The following is a 21,822-nucleotide window of genomic DNA, read 5'->3' as shown; positions in this document are numbered from 1 at the left end:
AGTTTCCATTCCTGTACAAATCAAACTGCATGCCTAACATTTAATGTATCTCTGTCTGCTGTGCAACCGATAGACCCAAGCAGTTTTGAGATGGAGGCTCCCATCATGATTTATTATTACTTACATTGTAATCATTTTCATTTATGAAGTACACTGCCCTCAGGAGCATTTCAGAGAATTATTTATGTCCAAGGTCTGATCATAAATATATTTTCTCTTTCGTTCATAGGAGGACACAGTTCTACTATACCAACTGGGTATATGTTAATTAAAGCACAAAAGGCAGCCCCTGCTGCTGGCCAAATCCCCCATCACAGCTGTGGACAACTCTGTAATATATCATAGCAATGCAAATAAGAACAGAGTATTTACACATACAGGCAGCAGTAAGCCAGAATGCCATGTGCTGTGTCCTCCAGTAAACACAGATAAAACAATTTTTAGGGGAAAATCCTATTTTTCTGTCTTTCACAAATTTTTTTTTCTTTTCTAAATGTTTCGTTTATTCTAACTGCTTATGATTCCCAGCCACTGCTTTCACAGAGCTCTAATGGCTCTGGATGTTCGTGTGCTAATAACTCATCAGTGCGCAAACTATTCATCTTTAACATCACAAAATAGTATCTACCTACCTATCACTGTATGTATGCCTTACTCACTGATTATCTGGGGAGAAAACAGTTCTGGTTCCTTCTAGTCCAATTAACCTGGCATTTCATTTGTTGTTTGTTCTGTAATATAAAGGCAAGCTTCAAGTGTCCCAGGGTATGGTGGCCCTTTCTCTTTTGGTTTGGTGCTTTTGTTTGTGGTTTTTTTTATTTTCTTTTTTCTTCTTTTTTAAATAATTTAATTATACAGTAATGCTGGGTAATAGCATGTCCATTGTGGAACTATGCTATTCGTGTTCACGCTGTTGCTAGTATTTTAAAGGGGACATGTACTTATGAAAATACAGAAGCTACCACTGCAGAATGTCGCATGAAAATGCCAGTTACTAGGCAGCCACTGTAAAGGTGCCCATGCACCTGCCGATTATCGTACGATAACCGTGGGAAATCCCGCGATCGTACGATAATCGGCAGGTGTATGGAAGGCGTGCGACCGTTTCTACTGTACGGTCGCACGTCTTTTGTCTTACGAGCAGGTTTGTGTCCTGCTGGTAAGACAAATGCCGCACGGGCCGGTGTGCGCAAGCGCACACTGCCCGTTCAGCATTGCAGTAATTGGAAGCCCGCCCCTCAGCAGGGCGTTCTTGCGATGATCGCAAGTACGATCTGCCTGTCCAAGATGGGCAGATCGTACGAAATTTTAATGACCTTACAACCATTGCAAGACAAAAGTCTTGCGATGGTTGTAAGGTGTATGGCCAGCTATACTGTGAATTTAGTGCTTCCCGAGACACTGTACTTGAAATAATAATGCCACCTGTGCCTTATTTGCATAATCAGATCAGTGACTGGGAAATAAATGAACCCATGTGATCAGCATAGGAGGCCAGCAATTACATCAAGTAAAGGCAAATGACAGTTTTTTGCAAATTAAAGAATTAAGCAAAATGCATCTCCTTGTCATGGTCCTTTTGTAGTAAATGTTTCTCATCTGATGTTTTCTACTTTACCCAGAGTCTTAGTGAAGAGATTGTTAATAGAAAGAGGAACGTGGACCAAGCAGTTAAAAATGGACAGGCTCTGCTGAAACAAACAACAGGTAATGAGTGGTCCAGAGTAAGTTTTAAAGTGGATCTGCAGCCAAAGCAATTGTTCATACTGTGGGTAGGCGTGATTTTCTTTTACTTCCCCCGTGGCCATAGTACAGGAAGTGAGTGGAATCTCTAACAGGGAAACGGATTACAGAAATAACAGTTTGGTTTAGTAGGGAAGGGTTTATCCCTCTAAATGTTTTGGCTGATGTTCCACTTTATTGCAGACAGAATTATGTGTAATAATAATGATCACTGTGTGGGCTGGCAGTGAAGTTCCCTGTTGCTGTTATTGTGTTGATTTCATTGTAGGTGAAGAGGTCCTCCTGATCCAAGAGAAATTGGATGGCATCAAAACACGTTACTCTGACATCATAGCATCAAGCGGGAAGGCTCTGAAAACACTGGAACAGGCCCTGCAATTGGCCAGCAAGTTCCAAACAACCCATGAAGAACTTACCAACTGGCTTGGACGGGTGGAGGAAGAACTGGCTCAAACAAGTGGACAGTACCCTGCTGGAGAACAGATTCCACAATTCCAGCAACGGCAAAAGGTTATGAACTTGTTCTACTGCAATGTGATAAAGCACCCTTAGAAATATCCTGGCTGCTTATTTGTAGTCCTAATTTTACGTCTTTTCCATAATTGCACTTTTATGCAAGCCGTTGCTAAAATTTAATTTTATTTCAGGAGTTAAAGAAGGAAGCTATGGAATATCGCATTGTCCTTGATACTATAAATGAAGTTGGTAGTGCCTTATTGGAGCTGGTACCCTGGAGAGCAAGGGAAGGTTTAGACAAGCTTGTCTCGGATGCCAATGAGCAGTATAGATCCGTCAGTTCCACTATTGCACACAGAGTGGATCAGATTGATGCTGCTATTCAAAGATCACAGCAGGTAAATGCTCAAGTCCCTGCCCTAGAAATAAGCACTTATTTAAAAAAATGCCAGACACCCACCTAATTAATTACATACTTTGTACACAGAACTGAAGGGGGTTGACTTATCTGCTTACATCCATAGGTGGATTATGTTAGTCACAGGCAGGCCTTGGACACATGTATGCTGGCTGGTCCTTTTCAGTTTAATAATATAGTGCATTGAGCAAAAAAGGCCACATCAGCTAGAGAAATGACACACTGAAACCAGAGGTATTGTAATACACATCACTTCTGCTTTCAGTGATGGGAGGGGAGATCAGCTGCTGGACATGTGCTAATCTCCTTCCAATCGAGGTACACAGGCCCACACAGGACAGCGGAGCCCAGGATAGCAGGCAGCGAAATGGGGCACACACTCCCCAACACCATACAAGCGATAGGGCAGGTCTATAGCAGCTCAAACCCTCGTATGGGATAGCCATCGCCAGCTTTAAAAGAAATATATACTCCAACATAATGGCTGCTGCTTTTTTTTGTTTAGCTAAGTTTAATGTTTGTGAAGGTATACATGTGAACTTGTATATCAAAGTATTTACATTTTTGTGAATGCTAGTGTGGTACAGTTTTCTCAGTAAATGCAAGTTTGGCACCAACTTGTCAAAGCATATAAAGCACAGCTGGAATTGTAGCCTTTCACTACATTCCATGCAATGCTGTCTTCCGTTTATTATGTCTTTGTGCATTCATTTTACTTCTATTTTTTAATATAGCTCTATCTTTGCTAGATTGATCTAATATCATGCGTTCTTTGAGGGCGGTTTATAGCATCTACTGAGTATCAGCTACCTTCATTTTGAAAATGTATAAGCTGAGGAGCTGTTAATACCTAGAGGCATCAGTCAAACAGCGTAGGTCCATTGACTGCTCTGCATCCTTTTAAGTAGCCCCACCACAGGTACACATAAATCATGGGCTATGTGCAGATTTAGGCATTTGTTTTAATGCTTCCAGTCTATGACTATGGATAGACTGAGACTAGAAAGGAAGAAGATTAACTAGTTTAATGATCAGATATGAATCAGAGAGGTAAGTCTTACACTTATTAGTTTTAGAGAGGGTAAAATCCCCTAAAGTAATTCATAATATTTAAGGCCATTTAAATGACAGCTCAATGTGTGTCATAGGATCAACTGGTGCTATCAGGCAATAGGTAATGAGTTATTACTGGTTCATCCCATCGAGCTCAGCCCTCAGAAGATGTGCATGCCTTTCAGTTCTCTGCTTCTTGTATAACTGCTTTTGTTTATATGTTCTAAAATGCCATAGCACTGTTTGATCTTTTTTTCCCTGATCACAGGGTGCTGAGAAGCAGTTGGTAGTTTTTGTGCAGTATGTTGTGTGGCTGCTTGCTTTGCATTTTCAGATCCAACAGCATATGTGTTGCCGTTATTTCAATTACTTACAGTTAATGCTAGTTAATCTTCTTGTTCTTGCACTGAAAGGTTTACCATTGTTATTTGGTGTATACACTAAGGCAGTGCAGAGAGCAGTGGCCTTGTGCAAAGAACAGTAATCTGTGACAGCCAACTAGATTTTAGTTTTTTATAGTCATATCAGTGAGATATGTATCTGGGCTAGTTTCTGTGTAGTTTACTTGCCATTACTGCTGTTCGCAATGCCTTATTTAGATATTTACTAAGGCTTAATCAGCCTTGGATCCTCAAAGCTAGGGTGCTCTATTATGCAAATACCAACTTCATTCCTGAAGGCAGTACCTGGCCTTGTTTTTTGCAGATCGGTATAGATCCATACTTCTGACCAAACAGTAGGGAGGTATGGAATGGCCCAAAGCCATTAGGTATTTGCATAAAAGAGCACTTCCGGTTTGTGCTGCTCAGGTTGCTAGCCCTACATGTGTGGAGGCAGCTGTATGTGCTTTTATCAATTCCTTGGAGAGGTTTGCAACTTTTGAAATGAATGAAAAAACAAAAAACTTTGAGTCTGCCTGTCCCCTTGCTACCTAAATTCAACACAGCTAAAAAGACCAACCAAATACTTGCCTATGATGCAAAACAGCCCCTCACCAGATCTGACAGGTGTCCTTATTCCAACTAGATTTTCCAACTGGCTCCTTCTGCCAGGTTGTTATTGCTCCCTGTGGCTCTGTTAGGAAATCTCAGTCTTTCTAATCTTTTTGATTACCAGTGTCACCAGTAGGGGCACTTGTTCCCATGACAAATGTCTTAGAGGGACTATTCCTCACATTGGAACAATATAATCTAATTTCCTGTTGAGTTACAGGACAGGAAGTGAAGGAAAACTTGCTAATGAGGCCCAGATGGCAAAAAAAAAAAAAAACTGACAACGCTTATAAGCTTCTCCTACTCTATCCATATGAAAACAAAAGTTTGGCTTTAGATATACTCTGGCCACAGCAAGCAATTCCATATTGCAGTGGGTGTATGAGAGGGGAACATTGTGGGTGATGTTGTTGCCTACATTGTATTAAGGGATTTTTCATTCTGATTCCTTTCCAGCAGCCTCTTTACACCATTCAGAAAGAACTGTTATTCTGTTGCCCTGATCGCACATCCATTTTAGAGAACAAAATAAAATAGAACTAGCTTACATGTAAAGGAAAAGAAAATATTTCTATCACTTTAATACAGTAAATAAACTTAGGATTCTATGTAGACTGGTAAACTGAAGTGATTTAAAAGGGGACTGCCACTTTAACCATAGCATTTTGTTGCAAGTTTTAATGTCCAATGGTGTCTGCAATGTATGCGCTTCATTGTCCTCCTCCGTCTTTGCTTCTTTCCTGCCAGTATGAGCAAGCTGCTGACGCAGAGTTAGCCTGGGTGGCTGAGACCAGGAGAAAACTTTTGGCACTTGGTCCAATCTGTTTGGAACAGGATCAGACCACGGCCCAACACCAGGTGCAGAAGGTACGATTAATGCCGATCCATCACTGAAAATAGATGTATGTTACTGTGGACCTTGTGCAGTGTCATTATTTTTAAAGAAATGATTGTTGTTAGAGAATAATGATTGTGCTTGTGGTGTTTGGAAGAGTACACTGTAAGAGGACTGTATGAATGTAGATTTACACAGACAGTTTATCAATGGGTACATAAAAACACTGCTATTCCAATCTCTTATCAGAAATGCTCAGTTTTTACATCTCAACAGATCAGATTTGGAGCCCTTTTGGGAAGGGGGTGGGCTTTTGTAGCACGATTGTTTGGACACATGCATGGTAAAAAAAATCTGGATTGTAGCCCACTTTTAATAATGTACCATTGCAGAGAGAGAGAGAGAGAGATGAGGTAAATGTTGAGCGCCATGTAATAAAAATCTAAGGCAGAAAATCCAGGACTTTTGAACATGGTTATCCTTATGTTTTTCCTTATGAAGTTGTGATCCTATATCTTTATAACTGAATACTGTTACTATGCAGGCATTCACTGTAGACATAATTCGTCATAAAGATTCCATCGATGAGCTGATCAGCACACAGGAAGAGATTCTGGGTACATGTGGGGATGAGCAGAAAGCCACTTTAAAAGTAAGTGATATAACTTTATGGCTTGTTGTTTGGTAACACTGAAGGTCAACTGTACTAAATCAAATTTTTTTTTTCCTAAAGGAAAAAACAAAGTCACTTCTACAACAGTATGAGGATGTGAGCCACTTAAATTCTGAGCGCTCTGCACGTCTGGAGCGAGCCCAGGTTTTACTGGGTCAGTTCTGGGAAACCTATGAGGAATTAAATCCCTGGATTGAGGAAATGCAGACCACCATTTCCCAGCTGCCACCACCGGCTGTTGACCATGACATGCTAAGGCAGCAGCAAGAAGAGATAAGGGTAGGTCACCTTAGTTTTTTGCTCACAATTTATGCTATTTATAGGACAGTCCAGAAGCAATGTTTGATTTCCCAAGACACAGGATGGCAATTAGACCAGTAATATCTCCTGGATCAAGCTCCAGAATGCAGTCAGTCTCATGACATTCACTGCCTGCCTCGTGAAACTTTCCATGCCATAAACTCTTGTCCTTTTGTCAAAGTTGTACATCACAAGTTTTTGTTTTTAAAAAAAAATAATTTTTGGAAAAGGGGAAAACTAATGTTTTACATTGACTGATTTGTTACATTTACAGCAACTGAGAGAATCAGTGTCAGAACACAAACCACACATTGACAAGCTGCTGAAGATTGGTCCTCATTTGTATGAGTTGAATCCTGAAGAAGGGGAAGCAGTCCAAGAAAAATACACTAAAGCCGAGAAGATATATGTGGCTATAAAGGAGGAAGTGCGCAAAATGGCCATGGCACTGGATGATGCACTTTCACAAGCCTCTCAGGTAGTTTAGTATGATATAGCTATGCTGTTTGTTTTGCCATTATAGATTAGCAGGTCGGTGGCACTGGATCTTCTACTATTACCTTCAATGTAGCCCTTGCAACCACCTAAAAATAAACATTAACATAGGTATTGTGTTGGTGTATAGTGCAGCCTTGTTCCCAGGGTACAATAGGAAAACTAATCGCTTTAAGGATGAGAGAAAAACTGTACAGGTGTGCTAATTATCATAGCCCTTGTATTGTCTAGGCACTGGTCATCAGTGTGCTATGTTTGTTACATTGAATAAGTATTCCCCATGTTCATTAATGGCCTTACAAGGTACATTTAAACTTTCTAATTGGTCCTTGATCATGACTGAGTCTACAGCCTACACTTAAACTGTGTATTTGAGTTGTGGAAAAATACCCATGCAGACACAAGCACAACATACTACCTTGTGTTAGTTAGTTTATGGAATTTGAACTCAAGACCCTAGATCTGCATAGACAGAGTGCAATGACTGCCCCAATGTTTGTGTCCATAAACACTCTGACAGTACAACTACATATTTATAGTAAGTGGAAAAAAATAATTACATGTGTTTCCAAGTTAAATTTCTGAATTTTGTCTGTGTATTAGGTGATCGACCTTTGCCCTGTACCTGATATCTTAATGATATACTTTATCCTTTGTAGACTCATATCCCATTAGTTCCATACACCAGACATTTGCTTGTTTCATGGTTTGCTCATGTGTCATCGTGTTTGCATTGTTGAGTTGCTGTGGTTCATGCTACACTAACCCCCCCATCTCTCCTCTCATTCACATCACCTCCCTTTCCTTGTGGAATGTGTTAACTTTCTGTTGTGCTGCCATGGTAACATGTCCTTGTCGGCCTGACTTCTCTGCATTTCAGATTGTGGAGGTAAGTGTCATCCTGCTTCATTAGTTTCTAACCTAAACCTTGCTATTGACTATTTACACTGAGCTTTCTTGTGCCATGCGTTTTGGGTGTATCTTTAGTCTCATTCCTCTTGTTCCTCCTTTACGTCCTAGTTCCATGACAAGATTGGGCCCATGTTGGAAACCCTGGAAAGCATGGCATCTCGCCTTAATATGCCGCCTTTGATACCTGCTGAAGTGGAGAAAATTCGGGATTGCATTGGTGAGAACAAGAATACCCTCATGGAACTTGAAAAACTGCAGCCATCCTTTGAGGCCCTGAAACACCGCGGAGAGGAGCTTATCAGCCGCTCACAGGGAGCAGACACGGATCCTGCAGCCAAAGGTTGGCCACCCCAATAATGATATATAATTGTTTTGTTATTTCTTTGTGTTAAAGCAGTACAGATCTGAAAGCCAGGTTGCCATGGTAACTGCAGTTTGGGAATTTCCTCTACTTTGATGGAAACACAGTATGTCTCAAGCTTCTGTGATGTTAAACATGCTTGTAAATTTGCCTGGCTTACTAATGACTTTTGATTAAGAAAGCTTGACAAATTTCATTTCTTATGGGAACTAAAAATTGCCCTTCTCAGGTTGGCCACCAAGTGTCATCTATATAGATCACTATTGAAATTTGCTGTTGATATACTACTGGGTAATAGAATACAGTTTTTCTGTCATGCATTTCACATGTGAGCAGGAATTGAAAAGAAGAATATCATTTACTTAAATTATCAAGGAACTGATAAAAGGAGCCTATGTGTTAGAATTATCACATCATTTTGTGTTGTTTTTTTCTTTCTAACATTATGGTGGAATGCACTATTGTTGGTCAATATATGGCTGCTCGGTTTGTCTTTTATTTAAATATATGTGATTGTTATGTTCTTTGCAAGCAGTTTAGATTGCTTTTTTGTTTTGTAACTTGCCTGCAACCTATACCCACCCCCCACTGTAGATGTTTGTCCTCCTGGCAAGTTCCTGGTCTGAAGGGCAATAATTAAAGATCTCTTTCCCCAGCACACTCTGACTACCATTCTGATCTCCATGAGCATGCTGCACAGTGCCGCTGGGGAACCTAGCATTGTTATCTGTGACCAATCTTGTGATCACCTTTATTAACCAGTAGAAGGGAGTCGGTGGTACTGGGAAGCAGAGAAAGGAGAAATGCTTTCATCTTAACATTGTAAAGCTGAATGTGTGCAGTGTCATTTAGAACCAGATGGCTAAATACCTCATACCAATAGTAACTCTGTTTTGTATAACTACACCCAATGTCTTTACAGCTTTCTCTACCTTAAATCTTCTATGGCTCTGCTTTATTTATGAGTCACCAGATTGGTAATCTGCATTGTATTTGTGATAGTTGCTTTCATTTTACTCTTATACTTAACTTTATCGTTTCAACCTAAATCACCTATACATCTACTTGGCCTAAGGTGTAAAAAAAAAAAGTCTTGGTTCTTTTCCATACTTACACAAAAAAAAGTCTTGGTTCTTTTCCATACTTACACAAAAAAAAGTCTTGGTTCTTTCCATACTTACACATATGCCTTTTCTCTTTGTTTTAGCCATTCAGGACAAACTGGACCAGTTAGTGTTCACCTGGGAGGACATCAAAGCCAGGGTAGATGAACGAGAGATGAAATACCTAGATGTCCTTGAGCTGGCAGAGAAGTTTTGGCTAGATATGAATGCCCTGTTAACAACCATCAAAGACACCCACGAGATTGTTCATGATCTGGAAAGTCCCGGAATTGACCCATCAATGATTAAGCAGCAGATTGAGGCTGCAGATGTAAGCAACATCTGGAAATTATTCTCTCTACGCTTCTTCCCATATAGGAATCACAACAGTCAGTAAATGCAATTTTATATTTGTTTGCAGACCATTAAAGAGGAGAGTGATGGACTCCATGAGGAACTGGAGTTTATCCGCATTCTTGGAGCAGACCTCATATTTGCTTGTGGAGAGACTGAAAAACCAGAAGTCAAGAAAAGCATTGATGAGGTGCGTCATAATCCCACGGTGCTTGTATGATCTTCACATCTTGGCAAAGCCTCTGTACCACTCTTCATTCCTGGAAGGGCTGCTGAGATGAGAACACACATTGCTTTGCTTTCAAGCTGTTAGTGCAGTCCTATACTTAAAACATAATACACATTGATAAAACATTTCCAATATATATATACTGTAATTTTTTATCAATGAGTGTTGTTTTATAAAACAAATCTTGTTCTGTGTGTTGTTTGTTATTAGATATTTAGTTATATGTCAACAGACATATCTGTTAAAAACAGAACAGGCCCCGTTTCCTCCCTGTTAGTGTTGTGCTTTATTAAATACTCTTATTCTTACTGCACGTCTACATTCTGTTGACAGTAATGATATGGCCACATACTGTGTTATCTAAGCTGCCTAGGCTCTATTGTCAGTGAAGGACCTCAAGCTACAGTTTTTTAGGCATGGAAAGCTAGTAGCATTTCTTATAAAAAATGTTTTGCGAATGCTGACATGAAATTGATTCATATACAGTGGGGAAATACAATTATAGGTCCCATTTAATACCCATCAAAAAGATCATGTCAATTTTCATCCAAGTAACTTTTTGTCTTCGTAGTCTATCCCGATATTTGTATGTGTCTTTTTGTCGGGACATGTAGGGCTGTTATTTGGTAGCAGTTTTTAATAAATATGTATATTTTATTTTATAAGATTTATTTTGTTTGGTGGTGGTAAAAAAAAAAGTACAAATGAAGCAGAGAACAATGCATTGTACTTCAGGCATCAATCTATTTAGCATGATGTTCTCTGCAGCATATGCAAATATACTTTTCCATAAAACTGCAGTTAGTGTTCTAAAAGTTGTCAAGAATCTCTTTGCTACAAAAAGTATTGCATATCGTTTTAGTTTTTGTCTTTTTTGGAGTGGATAAGGGTTGTCTTTTTTTGGAGTGGATAAGGGTTTGCAATGCTGAAAGATTTTTTTTATTACTGATGGTAAAGTAATTGCAAAGATTTTCTCTCACTTACTGATTGGTTACCAAGACAGAAAGGGAGTAAAATCTCCAACGAGGGCACAGACAATAACAAACCTTTTTTTGTATATAGTGTGGGAAAGTATGAGAAACTGACAGATTTTGATTGTTGTCTTTGTTAGGGAGAACTCTTCACTTTCTGTGCAGTCAGTAAGACAGGAGGTTAGGTGATATCTTCCTAACATTGACACAAATGGCAATAAAAACGTAACCCTCTCTCAGTCTAATTAAAACCATGAACAAGCTTTGGCTGGAGTTTCTCTAGAGTTGATCTCTAGAAATACGTTACATGGTGATTAGGCTGTGAGCTGCCTTACAGCATAGTTGATCTTTATTAATCTTCAAGATATTTACGGGAACTTAATAAAGATGTAAAATGTTATTATGCCTTTTTATTCATTGTCGTTTTCTTTGCACTACTTCAAAACAGTTTAGTTATAGGGTTTTTTTCATAACAATGACAGAAATGATCATACATTTCTTTATATTCTCTTTTTATAAAACGCTATGGGTATTACAGAAATAAATGATAGTTATTTTAAATCCAACAGCAACAATGCATTTCAGAAGAAAACATCTGGCAGTCCAGACATTCTTTGTCCCTGCAGGGACAGTTGATGTCCAGTCTCACGACTAGCCCAGTTCCTTTGCAGGTGTTTAGAATTCCCTGCTCATGTGGATAATTAACAGCTGACAATCTTAAATAATCCATCCTTTCATGCTTAATTTAGTGTAATCATTCTGGAACTTGAGAATGATCATTCTGAAAATGAGAATACTACTCATAAAATAGTACAGCATTATTAGCTGTGTTAATGATTGTGTACTTGATCTTCAGAAGTATAGTACCGTTATCTGCTCCATCACACACAGTCTGCTCCCCAAAACCTGCAGGCTAAATAGCACTTATACTGATGTAGTGTGCATTTTCTGACACGATTCTACATTTCATTAAACCTAAGCTTTCATAAAGGAACCTGTTGCTTGTTTTATTTCAGATGAACAGTGCCTGGGAAAACTTGAAGAAAACTTGGACAGAGCGCCTGGAGAAGCTTAGAGATGCAATGGGTCATTCAGTACAGTACCAGGACACCTTACAGGTACTTTGTCACAAAAGTCATCATAGTTATGCTATCCTAAATCTCCAGATTTAGGAGACTGTATTTTACAGTGTCTACATTCAATGCATGAGATTGCTTATATCACACAACACATGACCTGCACACCAGAAACTCACATGTGCCCCTAGCAGATCACCATAGAGATATGCCATGCTGCATTCAGCAGTATTTAGAAAGCAGGGCCTTGCTTTTTTCCCTGCAGAACATTTAATATTTTTCATGTCTTTCCTTACTTGACAAAGCTAAGGCAACTAGGTAGATTAAGCAAAGAATGGTAAGACAAACACTTTTTTTTCTCCCTTTGTACTAGGCAATGTTTGACTGGCTGGATAATGCTGTTATAAAACTTTGTGATATGCCTCCTGTGGGAACTGATATCAATACAGTGAAAGAGCAGATCAATGAAATGAAGGTAAGCTAGACCTTTTCGATAAAACTCTTGGTGGAAATACATAATTACAGTTTATTTAATGATTGATGTGCCTAACTTATTATGTTAAACTGTTATTCACAATGTTGACCCTTTTGTTGGCAGGAGTTTAAGGTAGAAGTTTATCAGCAGCAGATTGAAATGGAGAAGTTGAATCATCAAGGGGAACTGATGCTGAAGAAAGCCATTGATGACACTGATCGGGAAATCATCCAAGGACCACTAACAGAGTTGAAACATTTGTGGGAGAATCTTGGAGAGAAGATTATACACAGACAGGTAGCGAGTGTGTAAATTGGGATGAAGTGTTTGGATATGTTAAGTCATTTTCCTAACTTTTTAACTATGTTTCCACAGCACAAGCTTGAGGGTGCCCTACTGGCTCTTGGCCAGTTCCAGCATGCACTGGCTGAAGTAATGTCCTGGCTAACACACACAGAGGAACTTCTGGATGCTCAGAAGCCCATTAGCGGTGACCCCAAAGTCATTGAGGTTGAGCTTGCAAAGCATCATGTAAGTCTGTAAACAAGGTTATACTATATATTTATGAAATTGTTATATTATAAATAGTGCACGGTTTTGTTTTATTACTGTTTTTTTTTTTTTGTTTTAGTCAAGTAAACAGTGTTCGTGTGGCTGATAGAAATGATAGTCTTGTTTAAATCTTTGACAATTCAAAATTAATCTGTTGTCAGGATATTGTCTGTAGCACCCCCAAAAAAATAGCATTACATTTATTTTTATCAGCCAGAAAGCAAAAAGTCTTCCGTTTCCTGTATCCATGAATATGTATTGTGCTGTTCTCTATCCAAATTCCACCATACAATCCTGTGCAGCAAAAACACAATCCTGTCCTTAAGTTGACTACATATTCATAGGACTCTTTTTGAGCCCTCCCTCTTACCTTTGCTGGCTCTGTGTGCTTGTTTCTTAGCTAGCTTTCACAGCCTGTTAAAGAGGTCATTGGCACCACCGACTGACAGTGCATATTGACAAGAGTTACAGTGTAACCACTTTTGTTTTATACCAAGCACAATGGGCATTATGTGTAACTTAAAATGCAACCTATAATGATTTTGTAGAGTAAAGCATAGAACAAAGTGTTTTTGGTTACAGCTAACTGAATGATTTAGATATAAGAGCCCTTTAACAAATTCCCTATACATGAAGACTATTTTTACTCACATCCTTTCTCAATTTACAGGTCCTGAAAAATGATGTGCTTGCTCATGCAAGCACAGTGCAAACTGTGTACAAAGCAGGCAATGAGCTGCTGGAGTCCAGTGCTGCAGATGATGCAAACAGCCTTAGAACTAAGCTGGAAACTCTAAATCAGTCATGGGAGTCTGTACTACAGAAAACTGAGGAAAGAGAGCAGCAACTAGACATGGCTCTTCAGCAGGTGAGTGCAACATCAGATCTTCAATAGCAGCCACCATAATAATAATTCACCAAAACTGCACGTATCTGTGGTATGAACTGAAACATGTTATTCTTTTCTGTACAGGCTCAAGGCTACACAGGGGAGATTGAAGATTTCATCCAATGGGAGAGCAGAATAGAAAGCCAGCTGTCAGCAGCTAAACCCACTGGAGGACTACCAGAGACTGCTCGGGAACAGCTACAGGCTCACATGGTGAGGGTCCTATGCCTGGAGTAATCATATATTTGGTGGCCATTTTATTAGGTGCATTTATTCAGTAACAGGTAGCAGCACAATCTTTTGCCTTCAGAACATATTAGGGAGAATTTATCAAAATTGGGGCAGACATTAACTGGAGCAGTTGCCCATGGAAACCAATCAGCATCTCTCTTCAGTTTGCTTAGGTAAGATTTGAACATAAGACAGAGAAGCTGATTGGTTGCGGTGCAAATCTGGATGCAACAAGGCACTGCAAATATTCTGTAGGGGTTTGGTATATGTTGACTTAAGACTATTTCCATTATGTAACCATTACAAACCTGAAAGGCTGACACAAGACAGCCCCGATCATTGGATATACATAGTGTATGACAATTTTTGACCTTGCCAGCTGCATTTCACAAAAGAACTGGAGATTCTTTATATTAGACAACATTTTTACAATCTACATACGTTTAATTTTTGAGATCCTAACCTCCCTTTACTGTTTGTGGTGGGGGAACTTGGAATAATATTCTGCTGCCATACCCATCCCACGTGTTATGCATTCAGAGATGTCCATCTACTCTGCACTGTTGTAAACATTTTTCAATCAGTTGTGCTTACATAGGTCTCTGATGACTTCTCAAAAAAAAAAATGTTTTTCGCCCAAAGAACTGCTTTTCACAGAATGTTTTTTGTTTTTCTTTCTTCTCTCCATTCTTTGTAAGCCTACAGTTTGTAGTGTGTGAAAATCCCATGAAAGCCCCGCAAACTTTCTTGGTGCTTTGTTGTACAATCCACCTTTAGTTTTATTATGCGTTTGACTTCTTACATATATACAAGTTTTATTTGAGCTATCATGCACCTAGTGAAAGTTTTGGCCTCTGTGTCTTTATGTAATTTTATGTGCACCTCTTTGAAATGTTAGTAATGCTTTATTCTTCTTTGTTATCTTATTAGGTTTTGCATTCTGTTTGACTGTTTTCATAAGTTGAGAAATCTCTTCCTTTAATACAAACACGTGGCTTACATTATAATTCATTTTTTGTTAAATATATTCTCATAGGAGTTATATGCTGAAGTCAAATCCAGTGATGAACTATATAAACAGCTTCTAGACAAGGGACAACGAATGCTTCTCAGCCGGGATGATGCACCCGGTTCTGTCACTGAACAGAGTGTAGCCATACTTAAGAGAAAGTGGCAAAACATTAACAACAAGGTGGAAGAGAGGAAGGTAATATATGGCATTGCCCTTCTCTCCTTGTTATTGTGTTACTCTTATGTTTGCAGACCTTACATAACCTCATATATGTGGATGTGTTGTAAAAGTTAAATCTATTGTATGTCTAATGAAGGTGGTTTTGGGTTTGTAGATTTTAGACCTGTATTTTATTCTGTATATCTGTATATCTGTATTAAATCTTGTCACTGTTTGCCCACAGGGGAAACTAGAAGAAGCTCTGAGTTTGGCCACAGATTTCCAGAATTCATTACAAGACTTTATTAACTGGCTGACACAAGCTGAGCAAAGCCTGAATATAGCACCTCCTCCAAGTCTGATTCTAGACACAGTTCTTTTCCAAATTGATGAACATAAGGTAAGTTCCTTAGTAACGTTCCTCAATCACTGTGCATGGTTGGTTAGATATTGCTACAACTACCATTCTTTACCTATTTTATTATAGATTTTTGTAAATGAAGTTAATGTTCATCGAGAGCAAATTATTGAGTTGGACAAAACTGGGAACCAGCTGAAATTTCTCAGCCAGAAGCAGGATGTGGTCCTTATTAAGAACCTTCTGCTCAGTGTCCAGTCCCGCTGGGAAAAGGTGGTTCAGCGATCAGTGGACAGAGGAAGATCCTTAGATGAGGCAAGAAAAAGAGCAAAACAGGTTTGTACTTGGAAAAAAAAAATTGTTGTATTGTTTTTGTTTTTAGGTATAAATGTATGATATTGTAAATATTTCATTAAAGTGTTACAGCTATTACATAAACCATGACTTTAGTACATTGTCTAGACTACTGGCAAGTCATCATACTTGGTCTCTGCCTTGACGACCCCTATTCTATCACAAAGTTAATAAATATTTTATTTTTGTTTCTTGTCGCTGATATGCTCATGCTTTTCATGTTCCAGTTCCATGAAGCCTTGAAGAAACTGATAGACTGGTTGGAAGAGGCAGAGAATCACCTAGATTCTGACATGGACATCTCTAATGATCCAGACAAAATCAAGCTAAAGCTTACAAAGCACAAGGTTAATTTATGTAGTAAATGTTTTGTGTTAACACTCAATAGATCAATTAACATTTCCCTCTTTTACTTAACACCATAGGAATTCCAGAAAACCTTAGGAAGTAAACAGCCTGTCTATGACACAACTGTAAGGACAGGAAGGGCATTGAAAGAAAAGGCCTTATTAAGCGATGATGTGCAGAAATTAGATCACCTCCTTGGAGAAGTGAGGGATAAATGGGACACTGTGTGTGGAAAATCTGTAGAAAGGTAATTTTCACCAGTGCTGAAATTAGCCAAGATTACTTGCAAACCTAATTAGTGCTTGATAGATGTTATTATATACCATGTCATTTTTCGAACTTACTTATGTGTTTTGCACAGTGGCAGTCTTACTTGAATTAAGTTTTCTCTGTTTTATTTGCAGGCAGCACAAACTAGAGGAAGCTTTGCTTTTTTCTGGGCAGTTTATGGATGCCCTGCAGGCCCTGGTTGATTGGCTGTATAAGGTGGAGCCTCAGCTGGCTGAAGATCAACCTGTGCATGGAGACTTGGATCTTGTGATGAACCTGATGGATGCTCATAAAGTATGTGAAGCGTAAATTATAGTAATTTTCAATTTGCCCATCCCCCTAGGCAGTTATATTTACTGAGCCATGCTGCCGCCCTACGCCACTGAAGCCATCGCTAATGGAACAAAGTTTTCAGCTGTAAGGGAGTAAATGCCCTCCCCATGTGACAGTGCTTGGGCCTGAACAGCCAGTCACCAGGCCTGAACACTGCCAAGATTGGGAGTCTATGACATCTACCGATTTGAGCTCCCAACACGAGCTATTGCCATAGCTTAGCCATGGTGGGATACTGTAATGAAGAGGCAGCAAGGCAGTGTGGTTGGGTAAGTATACATGCCTTGGCGGATAAGCAAAGTGACGGTATCTCTCGAAGATGCTCCTTGACCGGTAGGGTGGTGTAATTAATTCAGAAGTTGTTAATACTCGACTATTGTCCATGTGTCAAGCATGTATGTATACACTTTAAAAAGAAAACTTCATGTTGTGGTAACACTTTCCTGTTATACTGATTTTACCTTTCCATTTTCTTTTTCAATAGGCGTTCCAGAAGGAACTAGGGAAAAGGACAAGCAGTGTTCAAGCTCTGAAGCGTTCTGCTAGGGAACTGCTTGAGAGCAGTAGAGAGGACACTACCTGGGTCAAGGTTCAGCTCCAGGAACTCGGCACAAGATGGGACACTGTATGCAAACTTTCTGTGTCCAAACAAACCCGCTTGGAGCAAGCACTGAAGCAGGTCAGTGACTTCATATCAGGTCACATTTACACACTGTTAACAACCTGGAAATTGATGAAATTAATAAATTATTTTTTAGGCGGAGGAGTTCCGAAGTACTGTCCACATGCTGCTGGAGTGGCTCTCAGAGGCCGAGCAGACGTTACGTTTTCGTGGCGCTCTTCCTGATGATGCAGAGGCTTTGCAATCCCTCATTGATGTTCACAGGGTCTGAAAATAATAACTCTTCTTCATTACTGGCTCAAGTTTCCCAGATTTGGTTTAGTTTTGTTACATACTTTGTTAGATGGAAATGTCTTCTTTACTCTATTTCCAACTCATTTTGTCATTTTTAATATTCAGGAGTTCATGAAGAAAGTAGAAGAGAAACAAGTAGATGTAAACACTGCAGTCAGCATGGGAGAGGCAATACTGACAGTGTGCCACCCAGACTGTATCACGACTGTCAAGCACTGGATCACTATCATACGGGCTAGATTTGAGGAGGTAAGACAGATCTTTTAGTATTTGACGATCATAGTAGCTATACATTAGAAACATTGGTCTATTGGTTTAGTGTTGGCTTTTATTTTGCAATTAAATTATTGTATTTTTTCAGATTACAGTTTACAATCCCCTTTTCAATGTAACATTTTACATTACTTGTTTACTGTGTTTAAAGGTGCTGACTTGGGGCAACCAACACCAGCAGAGGCTGCAGGCAGCCCTCTCAGAGCTTTTAGCCAATTCTGACCTCCTAGATGAATTGTTAGCCTGGATACAGTGGGCTGAGACTACTCTGATCCAGCGAGATCAAGAGCCTATGCCTCAAAACATTGACCAGGTCAAGAATCTAATTTCTGAACACCAGGTAAGGTTATTGGTAATGTAGTCTGTAGAATGGCATTAATATTTTGATAGAATGTTTAAACCAGTGCAGAATACTAGCTAATCTTATCTCATCATAGCCCCTAACGTTTAGGGTTATGAATAAACTGTTCTGTGAAATAAATATCTTCATGTCACTAGTTCTGACTTGGACCATTGTTTCTTATGCTTTTCACTAACAGGTTTTCATGGAGGAAATGACTCAGAAGCAGCCAGATGTAGATCAAGTCACAAAAACATACAAAAGAAAGACAACAGATCCAAACCATGCGTCATTCAGTGACAAGACACGAAGCAGTGAGTGTGCATTGCAGATTTTAAGCACATTTTTCTACTGATATTTTAATCCTTAATAGGAGATAATGGTATGATGTAGACTAACTACAAGGCACAAATGCTCAGTGTTTATGTATGACCATGCCCTTGTTCTGAGGCAAACTAAAACAACCTGTCATGACACCTGATATGTTGGTGTTAAAGCGATTCTTCACGCTTGCCAAAATATCTGTAAGCAATTCATGTTTTTAATAGCATAGAATTTACCGTACTTTGCGCTCTATAAGGCGCTCCGGTCCATAGGACGCAGGCATTCTGTGACAGAAGCTGCAGTCCGGTGACCGCTGAGACAGGTGGCGCTATGATTACAGCGCCACGGTCTCCGTAATCACACAGAGCAGACGAAGAACGACGTTCTTAGTCTGCTTAAGGGGCTCTGTGGTGAGCTCCTATGTCGTGGTCACGGTCCCCCAGAGGTGCGGGGGACCCCGAAAACCACGGCTAGGGGCGGACACAATCGTCGCCGCCGCTCGATTTAATACAAGTGATCTAATTAGATCACTTGTATTAAACGAGCAGCGGCTCCCACTGCATATTCAGCTCTGCTTGTCAGGAGCAGGGCTGAATGTACAAAAAAAACGACTCGCCCGGCGCCGGAAACTGCATGTCCCAGGCATCCGGCGATAGGTATTCGCTCCATAGGACGCAGGCACATTTTCCCCCTCCTTTTGGGGGGAAAAAAGTGCGTCTTATGGAGCAAAAAATATGGTAGTTGCAAATATGTGTACCTTGTAGATCAGTGATTTGTTCTTTTAGAAATGTTCCTTCATATATGTACTTTGAAAATTTTAGTCCCATTTTAAGAGTTTTTATCAATTTTTATTCCAGGAAAACATCCAGTGCAATCCACTCCACATGTACTACCTCCCCTGTCTCAATCTGAGACCAAGAATCCGAGGATCAATCAGTTGTCTGCACGATGGCAGCAGGTTTGGCTGCTGGCCTTAGAAAGACAGCGGAAGCTTAATGATGCTATGGATAGACTAGAGGAGGTAAAAGATATATGTTGTACACTTATTTTCATTTTCGTGTGTCTACCAGCAAGCAAATGTTAACCAAATTTACTGGTGTACCATCTGACAGCTCATTGTTGAATTGTGTTCTTCTATTAGTTGAAGGAATTTGCTAACTTTGACTTTGACATCTGGAGAAAGAAGTACATGCGTTGGATGAATCATAAAAAATCTCGAGTTATGGATTTCTTCCGAAGAATTGATAAGGACCAAGATGGGAAAATTACTAGACAAGAATTTATTGATGGGATATTAGCTTCCAGTAAGTAGCTAAGCATTGAGAAATGTTGCACAATGTTCTTAGGAGGGTGAAACATGATCAATGTTGCATTCCAAGACTATGTTCGCATTGATTATTCTAAGTGTGCTATGTCTTTTACAGAATTTCCAACCACAAAACTTGAAATGACTGCTGTAGCTGATATATTTGACCAGGATGGCGATGGATACATAGATTATTATGAGTTTGTAGCTGCCCTTCATCCCAACAAAGATGCCTACCGGCCGACCACTGATGCAGATAAGATTGAGGATGAGGTAATTCAGCAACTCTTTTGCTATGACATTATTAGATTTACTTATTGTAAAATCCAATATTTATGTTTACATCTATTCTCTTCCCAGGTCACCAGGCAGGTAGCACAGTGCAAATGCGCAAAGAGATTCCAAGTGGAGCAGATTGGAGAGAATAAATACAGAGTGAGTATAGTCTTATTTATTTCTTTAAGTTAATTATCCTTTCACAGCCTTTCTGGAAGAACCTTTACATGAGAAGTTGCATTGCTGGACTGATCAGAGATACTGCCAATACAAAGGAAGCCTTTCCAGCATCTGCTTTGGTTTAAAAACTGATTGTGTGTGAACAAATTCAATAGTTGGAGTGGGTTTTCTGTTCAATGATGCATTTACATTTTCATCCTTCATGGGAGAAAATCTGGCAGCTGTTCTCTTGTGGCTAGCAGATTTAAAGGAAAAGTCAAACAAGTCTGCACTATATGGCCAAGAGTTTATGGTCACCTGACCATAGCATCTACCTTTATAGCCAAAAGTATGTGGCCATCCCTCCAGATTATTGAGTGTAGGTGTTTCCAGTGAAGGGTACTGTAAATGCTAGAGTATACAAAGCCATTGAGACAATTGTGAGCTTTTAACCTTGTGGTAACAGTTCTAGGAAGGTACCAGCCTGACTTTGCCCCTGTGCACAAAGCCACGTCCATAAATATATGGGTGGATGAGTCTGGTGTGGACAATGTCAACTGTCATCAAGTCCTACAAACAAACTGCTTGCATTGCTCCAAAGTAACCAATCAAATTGAAATTTGTAATAGAAAATGACTGTGATAGAATAAAGCTTGAATCTTGTAGTATTGTGATGTGTCACCTGCACTCCTTACAGCGATTGGACCTTGATTAATGGCCGTGGTGCTTATAGTGATTACACAGATGGCGCTGTGTTTTCCAAAATCATAGAAGACGGAGATCACCAGCACGCAGTCAAAAATATTAGATTATTGTGCTTATTTATTGAAGAAACATGTCACAAGCGTCATTTAGCCAACGATTCAGGGCCACGCAGGGTCACTTCTCTCACTATTTTGAAGAAGGGACCCCGTGTGGCCCCGAAACATTGGCTAAATAATGCTTGTGACATGTTTCTTCAATAAATAAGCACAATAATCTAATGCTTTTGGCTGAATGCTGGTGATCTCCATCTTCTACAATAAAGCTTAAATCTGACTGGTAAACTTGAGGCAGTATAGACATTTCTCCTAAAGGTAACTGTAGCCTTTTCCATTTATCTATACTTTGTGAACAAGGCAAAGTTTTATTGAGGAAAAAATGTTTGAGCCAAATGCTTTTTGTCCTTTTCTAGTGCAAAGTGTCCAGTTGTTTATACATTTGTTATACTAATATACTGTTATTTGTGTGCAATTGCTGTTTCTGTGAAACTAAAGAGTTTTCTTTCTTTCTCCTT

At 39.4% G+C, this 21,822-nt stretch overlaps 1 protein-coding gene across 1 annotated transcript in view; it reads left to right on the top strand.

Moving 5' to 3' along the window:
* The window catches only part of MACF1 (microtubule-actin crosslinking factor 1), a 232,876-nt gene that overhangs the window by 194,419 nt on the left and 16,635 nt on the right, over nt 1-21,822 (top strand). Inside the window, 32 exon segments of the mRNA XM_018564515.1 lie at nt 1,623-1,707; nt 2,012-2,253; nt 2,391-2,597; nt 5,410-5,529; nt 6,042-6,149; nt 6,231-6,449; nt 6,745-6,948; nt 7,846-7,854; nt 7,986-8,217; nt 9,446-9,672; nt 9,763-9,885; nt 11,912-12,013; nt 12,345-12,446; nt 12,570-12,743; nt 12,822-12,977; nt 13,669-13,866; nt 13,972-14,100; nt 15,155-15,325; nt 15,534-15,689; nt 15,777-15,983; nt 16,229-16,348; nt 16,427-16,596; nt 16,754-16,913; nt 17,437-17,631; nt 17,711-17,839; nt 17,974-18,117; nt 18,293-18,481; nt 18,681-18,801; nt 19,663-19,826; nt 19,947-20,109; nt 20,230-20,384; nt 20,472-20,546. Coding sequence (XP_018420017.1) covers nt 1,623-1,707; nt 2,012-2,253; nt 2,391-2,597; nt 5,410-5,529; nt 6,042-6,149; nt 6,231-6,449; nt 6,745-6,948; nt 7,846-7,854; nt 7,986-8,217; nt 9,446-9,672; nt 9,763-9,885; nt 11,912-12,013; nt 12,345-12,446; nt 12,570-12,743; nt 12,822-12,977; nt 13,669-13,866; nt 13,972-14,100; nt 15,155-15,325; nt 15,534-15,689; nt 15,777-15,983; nt 16,229-16,348; nt 16,427-16,596; nt 16,754-16,913; nt 17,437-17,631; nt 17,711-17,839; nt 17,974-18,117; nt 18,293-18,481; nt 18,681-18,801; nt 19,663-19,826; nt 19,947-20,109; nt 20,230-20,384; nt 20,472-20,546 — 4,956 coding nt within the window.

The sequence above is a fragment of the Nanorana parkeri genome, unplaced genomic scaffold (assembly GCF_000935625.1).
Source record: "Nanorana parkeri isolate BGI_ZX_2015 unplaced genomic scaffold, ASM93562v1 scaffold757, whole genome shotgun sequence".
In the NCBI taxonomy this organism is placed as follows: Eukaryota; Metazoa; Chordata; class Amphibia; order Anura; family Dicroglossidae; genus Nanorana; species Nanorana parkeri.
This window is presented reverse-complemented; position numbering and strand designations above follow the sequence as displayed.